Source organism: Mytilus trossulus, chromosome 9, assembly GCF_036588685.1.
Source record: "Mytilus trossulus isolate FHL-02 chromosome 9, PNRI_Mtr1.1.1.hap1, whole genome shotgun sequence".
Taxonomy (NCBI): Eukaryota; Metazoa; Mollusca; class Bivalvia; order Mytilida; family Mytilidae; genus Mytilus; species Mytilus trossulus.
Window position 1 is genome coordinate 64,125,841 of NC_086381.1, and position 8,852 is coordinate 64,134,692.

The window sequence follows — 8,852 nt, forward strand, 5'->3', positions numbered from 1 at the left end:
ACGGGTTACTGGCATTGATGTACTTCTGGCCGTTGTAATAAATGTGAAAATACATGCATTAGTTAGTAAATTCCATCAATTTAGAAATGTAATTTTAGCCAGATATTGCTACTACAAGTATGATTGAATGTCATCACCATGGAATTATTTTAAATTGCATCTATCTAGGTTATTTTATAATATTCATATCGAACCTTTAACAATGATTAAATTGGTTTATCCTGTACAATTCACAAAAGAAACCTTATTTCCCAATAAATTCGTATTTCTTATGGCAGCTTCTACTTTAAACAAAGGCAGTAAAGAAAATAAATTGTATTGCATAATTTCAAACTGGTAACATATCATATCTGCAAAATAATAATATATTAAAGTGTTAATGCAGTTACGCAATGAAAATATTTCTACAATGAATGACTGCTCAGTAGTAAGATTTAAATTCTGGACTTATTCTTTACTCAACCAACCTTCAACTTCAGAAAACACAATTCGGAATGAGCTCTCGTTCTGATTATTTTTATATTCATATATAAGATACATTTTCAACCAGGATTTAAGTGTTTTCATTTTAACTCTGAGCTACATAAACTTATTGAATCAACAGTTCATTGCTCAAACTATTGACCCAATCACATTCAAATTTGAGCAAATGGACTAGTGTATTGGGTGTAATTTGATACTATCGTTGTTAAACCTGGTTTTAAAGCTAGTTAAACCTCCCACTTGTATGCCAGTTATTTATTGTTCCATTTTCTATCATGTAAATAATAAGTTGAGCATCCCAAAATAGCCTTATTAATTGCTTATTATCAGCATCCAGGAGCCCAAACTGGGTAAACACACATTATCGACATGCAAACTGACGAAACAATTGAAATACAAATGAATTTCTTTTTAATACAAAAAGTAATCAAAAAGGCAACCAAATTTAGCTTACACTTATAAACGTGGAATGCTTAGTCCCTGGTGAGATGCCTTCTTTCAATAATCGATTCAGTTCCCAAAACCAAAGGTTTGATATGATGCACAGCCAGACGCCAAACATCATGTCGAGAATATTTCAAAGACGATACCGGTCTATCTTTCAGGTATATGTTCCACGGAATAAGATTTACTGGGATAACAGGATTGAAAACAGCTGTGAAACTATGCATTAATCAGCCATCAATATATTTTAAACTGGGTACATTAATTTAATTTTTTGACTAGCTATATTAAAGATCAAACTAACACATCACGGCGAAAGCTCTCCCATACGATTCAGGTGCAATCGCAGATGAATGCACTAAATTCATGCCAGATTTCACTTTCTTCTGCATATGTGCGATATTTATTGTCAGATGTAAAAAAAAAGAATACCCACGTCATCACGATTGGTAGAACTGTCAATATTATCGTTGTAGACACAGAATTATGTATGGCTCACTTTCATGTGAAACTAAAGCTATGTTCACCATCAGCATTACATGTGACGCCGGGGAATCTCTGAACTTCTTGTTGTTTAGACCTGTGAAATTGTTGAACAATTTCTTACATTTCAGCACCTGAGATCACCCCAAGTTTTTGATGGGGTTTGTGTTGCTAAGACTTTAGTTTTCTTTTTTGTGTCTTTTGTACTATTATTTGTCTGTTTGTCTTTTTATTTTATTAGCCAAGGCGTTGTCAGTTTGTTTTCGATTTGTGAGTTTGACATACTTCAAAGACATCTGCTCATACATCCTAGAGGGTATTTTCAGCATAACCATGATTAATTTATGCATTTGAACAGATCATACTATGTCATTTGCATATGTTCCTGAGAATAAAAGAGTTGTTTCTGAAAATGCTATTATTCCAAAGATGGAAAGAAAATGGCAAACGAAAAAATTTATATAACATGCCAGAAGGAACGAAAAACAGCAAATTGAAACCTTTGTTTAAATGATAGTTCAATAATGTTGAGAAAAAATCTCATAAACTAATTAACAGCATTTTTAGATGGCTAAATTTCTTATGTCTCAATGAAATTTTCGGCGAAGATTATACTAGATGTACATAAACTTAAACGATAATAAAATAATTCTAAAATCTGAATATCAGTCACTAACTAAAGACGAATAATGAAAGCTCATTTATCGACCTAGAGAGTATCAGCCATGCATTCAGCACTTCGGTATTGACATATATATCAGATTAAATTTTATAAATTTTTGGCCTAGTATCTTTGATAACTATTAGCATGTCAAAATGTACTATTGTATTGTTTATTTGAGTATTTCTCTGTCTTGAATGTTCTTGCATTTATTTGTATTGTAGTCCCGGCATGCAATGTTGTCATTTTAGTGTTATATTCAACATTGCCATAAAAGTGCGAGGTTTGGCTAGCCATAAAAATAGGTTCAACCCACCAGTTTTCTTTTGTATCAAGTCAGGAAAATTGTAGTTGTTATCTTGTAATTCGTTTCTGTGTGTTTTGCATTGTTGTTTTGGTTTTTTTGTTGCACTTCAGTGTTTCTGTTGTTTCGTTATTTTCATCTTATAGTTGATGTGTTTACCTCAGTTTTAGTTTGTAACCCGGATTTGTTTTTTCTCAATCGATTTATGTTTTTCGAACAGCGGTATACTACTGTCGCCTTTACTTTACTTCAGTTAATAATTTGGTGTCATCTCGAGGAACTTCACCCCATAATTATACAAATTAATTCCAATCCAATTGAATTTAATAGCGCAACTGTTTGATTTGTTACCAATGGTGATGACCTGAAATATTTCTGGATTAGTTCTAAGTTTTGTAATAACAAACCATAAAATCAAAACTTTCCAAATGCTAATATATAACTTATAATCCGTTTGATCAGCTAATGAGTGTGACAATGTATTGTAATCTGCAATTTTCGTTGATAGTAGTGTTTTGTGACAAGGAAGAATGAAAATTCCTACAAAAATAGTCTATAAACTGCTGGTATATGGCCATGTCGACATCAGTGACGTCACTATGGGCTCTTTTTAGTTGTTATTAAAATTTATGACTGAACAGACGTGTGTACATAGCTAAGCGTAAATTGCCACAGTTTACACCTCTACCTGTCCTTTCAAAGAACTTTGACACAACCGGTAGTATGCTAACAGGTACTGCATCTGTCCTAAGTCAGGAATCTGATGTACAGTAGTTGCCGTTTGTTTATGTAATTTATACGTGTTTCTCGTTTCTCGTTTTTTTATATATAGATTAGACTGTTGGTTTTCCCGTTTGAATGGTTTTACACTAGTAATTTTGGGGCCCTTTATAGCTTGTTGTTCGGTGTGAGACAAGGCTCCGTGTTGAAGGCCGTACATTAACCTATAATGGTTTACTTTTTTTTAATTGTTATTTGGATGGACAGTTGCACTCACACCACATCTTCCTATATCTATGTAGTTGTATACCTCTGACTATTCTTCTTACATGTTAAACGTCATCTACTTCTTATCAATTAATATATCATTGACGTTCCAGGATATTGAAGAATGATTTTATACTTTTCTAAAAGATGTAATAATATGTGATCGTTGAAGGTAATAACTATAGTTTACAAGATAAGACAAAATCTAAATTCAATAGATTTGAGGTAACCCGCCATCAATAGTCCGAGAAAAACACGATTTGTGGAATAACATAATATATACAAGAATCGACAGGATGTAAGATTATAAGAGTTTAATAACTGTTATCCATACATATTTACAAAATGAATTCTGCAACCGATAAAGATAATATTCAATGACCATACAGTCTGTGCTCTATGTTGTTTTTGAGCACTTTTGTGCACCATTGTTTTTCTTTTTGATCTTTTCGTTTTTAGCCATGCCAATTTATTCATCGTTCAAAGATTAATGAGTGTTTGTGAATCTTGTGTAAATTAAAATATTCTATTAAGAAAATCACAAATAAAATTTTGACATGCAGTTTGAAATATGACATTTTCGGGAAATAGCAAAGGCTAAATCCAAAATCCAAATACTCATTAATTACGAAAGGTATATACAACCACATTTTTCTATATAAATAAGGCCGTTAGCTTTCTCGTTTGAATTGTTTAACATTGTCATATCGGGGCCTTTTATAGCTGACTATGCAGTATGGGCTTTGTTCATTGATGAAGGCCGTACGGTGACCTATAGTTGTTAATTTGTGTGCCCTTTTGGTCTCTTGTGGACAGTTATCTCATTGGCAATCATACCACATCTTCTTTTTAAAACTAATAATAATAAAAAAGAAATAAAGTTATCCAAATTGATTTATCTTAAAAAGATGAAAATCACATAATAAATAAATCATTGGTTTAAAATCGCAACCAATTAGAACCAATTCTTGACAAAATGTTTATCAAATAGTGACCAAGACGAGATCGAATATTACCAAGTTGTAAAGAGAGGTCAATTTTTAAATTCTTTAAATGCAAAATCGTGTAAGTAATAGTGATAACATATTAAAAACATGATCATGAGCTGAAAATATCAAGAAAATTTTATTACAAATACCTAAAACTAAATTATGAAAAAAACATCTGTGCCAAATATAGGTTAAAGAAATAAACATAACAGTCATTTGGCATGCGCGCTACATAAACATGTCATATGACTACACAAGTAGCCAGATGATAATTTGATCATCGGGTGCATCAGTCATAAGACTAAATTCAACAATAGGAAATGTCATAAAGATGTGCGAAATTACATACGTTCGTGACGAGCATTTGTTTGTTTATTTTGTCAAAACATATTGTACTGGGTTCAGTGAGACCACATTCCTTTATTTGTATCTCTTTGTGTTGTTTACCATCAGGAGAAATCACAACGATATTTTTAGAACTCATCCCAACGACAAAAACATTTCCTTTATCGTCTACAGTAATCCCTCCTTGATTCTTTAAAACACTATCATTCTTGAACTCCCAAACTAATGTTCCTTCATCTAAACAAAATACTTTATTCGCATCTGGTACGCTATAGACAGTATTGTCACCTTGCTTTGCAATGTACGAGTCTTGAGACATACACGGGCTTGGGATATCTGTACAGCAAAAATCTTTCATTGAAATATGTATGTCATTTCCGTCAGAGCAGCAAATCACAGATTCACCATCGAAAGTAATACCATAGGGTGTACAAGGTAATTTAACGAACCTTTTTACTTTTCTAGTGGTCAAATCAATAATAATCACACCAGTATTTCCATTTGAATATCCTGTACTTACAGCTACTATATTGTCGTCTATACATACTAAATCGAATGCGCTATATGGCTCTGAAAGATCGATGGTATATACAGCCTTACCATTTGAGTTCAATACCACAAGTTTCTCATTACATTCATTATAATCTGTGAAAAGGTATTCACATTTCGCAGTAACGCAACATCCCTTTGTTATGTTGCATGACGTTCTTAGTTTCCGCTTGAAATTTAATTTTATATTGTTTATAGACTGTTCCTCTGTTGCCAATATCTGAGCTTGTCTGTCTTTCTTCCTAACTAATTCGATGTTATCAGTTTGGCAGCTATCAACTAAGATGGAACCAAATTTTCGAACATTAGTCAAAAACTCTCGTAACTTAGTATCGATATCAAAATCTAACCCGACTCTTTCTAAATTCTTTTTTTGAACCATAGACTGAATGCAGTGCTCGCTTGTGTTTATATTCTTCTGGATTTCTCTCATGCCCAGGAAGGCTTGTAGATCGGAAGCATATTTATTTATGTTTTCGATTTCTACGTTGTACTGAATTATTTCAGTATATTGGTCATTGATAGAAGAAACAGTTGAATAGATCTTTTCGCAACATTCAGTTTCTACTTTGTCAAGTTCCTTCAAAAAGTCCTCTTGCAGCTTATCAATATGCAAGTTTATCTGCTTTTTAAAACAACTTACATCTTCGACGATTTGCTTCTTCTTGTCTTTAATAGTTAAAATATTGTACTCTCTGTTTTCTCGAATTTTATTGAAATTGACCTTCAGATCATTCAAGCTTTGTTCCATATCTCGGAACAACTCTGATGATTTTATGTCTCGTGCAAGATCTTCTAGAAGAGCCAGATCACTGCAGTTGCCATGTTCTTTGATACATTTAAAACAAATAGGAACTTCGTGCTTTACACAGTATTGTGTGTACTTCTCATTGTGATAAGGGCAGAATGAGTTAATATTGGTGATAATCGAAGGTAAATTGTTGTACTCTGATATATGTATGACTTGATGGCCTCGTGATGATTTCGAAAAGCTGTGATGTTCCTTACAGTTATTGCAAAGTGATTCCTCACATTCTGGACACCAGTGCGTGGACGCTGCGGTAAGATGTCGAAGATCACATATCGCACACAATGATGTATTGGTAGACATTGATGGTTGGTCTCACTGGTAAACTATTTAAAAAAACATATGATCTTTATTTTCGTCATTTAATTTGATATAATAATCAGAAGAATTTTGATATCAAACGTGTAATTTGCTTTGTTTTCCGAATACGATACTGACCTCATACAAATGTTGTTACTTTTCAATAAGGATATTATATTTGAATTTTAAAGTGTAATAATTTGAATATGTCGTTCCAAAATAATTTGTTCATAAATGTTGACAATGCTTAATCGATATGAAAATGAGAATGTCTTGTACAAAATTTGTAACAAACAAGTTATCAATGTTTTATTGATGTTAAACCGTTATATTCCAGCTCGCGACTTACACAAAATAAAAATAGATAGCGAATGGTGTCTATGGGACACAGATAACGCCCCCGCTTGCCTGTAACGTTATAAAGGGACATATTTCATAACTGTAAAAGTTTACCCTAATGTGTACTTGATCTGATATTTGTGTTAACAAGCATTGTGTACACATTTCATAAAAATTGGTTGTGTCAAACTAAAGGAAGTGAACAGAAACCAAAATTTCAACATTTTTTTCATAAGTTTAATAACATTTGTTTGGGGCAAACTAAAGTAAGAGAACAAACGAAAAAATCAGCCATTTTCCATTCGTAAAGGGGTGTAACTTTAGAACAGTATAAGGGATACACCAAAATTCAAACTTGATTCGTGTTTTGCGGAAATAAGCAGTGTGTGTAAGTCTCATAACATACCAGTTGGTAGAACGAATCTAGGGCACACGTTCTCAATGGGCGAACGAACTCGGGGCGTTAGGACCCAGGGAGAACATGCAGTCATGGCGAACGGACCCGTTATCCGTATAGACGGATAAGTGTAAAACTTAATGCCCCCTTTGCTTCAGAGGGGGCATAAAAACCTTCATGATGGCATCAGCGGGTGACAAAAAAAACACGTCATAATGGCAATTGGGACGCGTGAGACTGAAAATGTGTGTTGTGTTCACCTGGAACTTAGTAAAATTCCACGAAATGTCATCAGTAGTAAAAAATATCACGGCGAAGCGCATGACGTCATACGAGTGAAAACTCTCAAGCTAATGACTCAACCGTTTTCACTTATCAAGGGTCTGTATAATTAATGTTATAAAAAGAAAACACAAGAAAACAAACCTTACCTGTCGTAACAAGGAAGTATGGCATGTGACACACGTACGTTGTTTACATAATCGATTGATAATGATTTGAGTTATCGTTCTTTTCCATTGCTAAATGTGGTAAAATACGAATTTTATTTGTAAATATATTTGATGCGACACTTTCTGAAATAAGATAGGCAATGTAGCAAAACAAAATCATTTGCTAGATGAATTTGCAAGATCCGGCACTACATGCACAATTTGGGGAATTTTATTTCTATTGCTGTTTAGATTGACTTCAATTTGGCTTTGCAATTATAAATCGATAGTTTTCATAATTCCGATTTTGTCAGCTTTATTTACTGTTTTATTATTTGTTTAATTTAATAGCAATTTCCATTAAATAGTCATGATAAATAAACAGGAGTTCAAAGCAATTACATAATTTATGTATATATATGTGTATTTCTAATATTTACTAGAAATTCAAAAATTCAAAGGAATATTTAAAATGTCCACTCAAAGAAATTGAATAAAATGTGGTATTTCCAGTCCATCTTTTATGTATAGACTACCTACAACTCTTGGGTCTTATCAACATAAATGTACGGAGTTCCGCAACATCACAAAAACAAGAATGTGTCCATAGTACACGGATGTCCCACTCGCACTATCATTTTACATGTTCACTGGAACGTGAAATTGGGGTCAATACTTTAATTTGGCATTAAAATTAGAAAGATCATATCATAGTTAACATGTGTACTAAGTTTTAAGTTGATTGGACTTCAACTTCATCAAAAACAACCTTGACCAAAAACATTAACCTGAGCTTCACACTGTCTTTTTCTTTGTTCAGTGGACCATGATATTGGGGTAAATTCTTTAATTTGACATAAAATAAGAAAGATCATATCATAGGGAACATGTGTACTAAGTTTCAAATTGATTGGACTTCAACTTCATCAAAAACTACCTCGACCAAAAACTTTAACCTGAAGCGGGACGAACGAACGGACGAACGAACGGAGGCACAGACCAGAAAACATAATGCCCCTCTACTATCGGAGGTGGGGCATGAAAATAAAAAAAATAACAATAGTGAACGAGAAATCGCCCTTTTAATCGGTTATTTTTATGCAGAGATTCACTTTTAAAATTAGATTAATTAAACATTGGCATAGGAAAACATGTTTTACAGTAACTGGTTAGAATTAGCATGGAACCCATGTACACTAGCTCTGCCAATGACACGTTAGGATATGTTGCGGTTACTAGGCGCATCTCAAAAGTTCGGGTGTACACTTAAAAACAATGCCTAATTATACAAGCGGTATCTTTACGGTGATAATTAAGACCATTTTCATCGTC

The 8,852-nt window shown here is 33.2% G+C and overlaps 1 protein-coding gene across 2 annotated transcripts; it reads right to left on the reverse strand.

Moving 5' to 3' along the window:
* Nucleotides 1-4,372: 4,372 nt before the first annotated feature.
* LOC134684130 (uncharacterized) lies at nucleotides 4,373-7,596 on the reverse strand. Of its 2 annotated transcripts, none has more exons than XM_063543412.1 (2): nucleotides 7,521-7,592; nucleotides 4,373-6,371 (listed from the first exon to the last, which is right to left on the reverse strand). In XM_063543412.1, the coding sequence occupies exon 2, from the start codon at nucleotides 6,354-6,356 to the stop codon at nucleotides 4,659-4,661; it is 1,698 nt and encodes a 565-aa protein (XP_063399482.1). In that variant the 5' UTR covers nucleotides 6,357-6,371; nucleotides 7,521-7,592; the 3' UTR covers nucleotides 4,373-4,658. The 2 variants fall into 2 exon arrangements, with proteins under 2 accessions (XP_063399482.1, XP_063399481.1); XM_063543411.1 differs by having other exon boundaries at nucleotides 4,374-6,379; nucleotides 7,521-7,596.
* Between the last annotated feature and the right edge of the window lie 1,256 nt (nucleotides 7,597-8,852).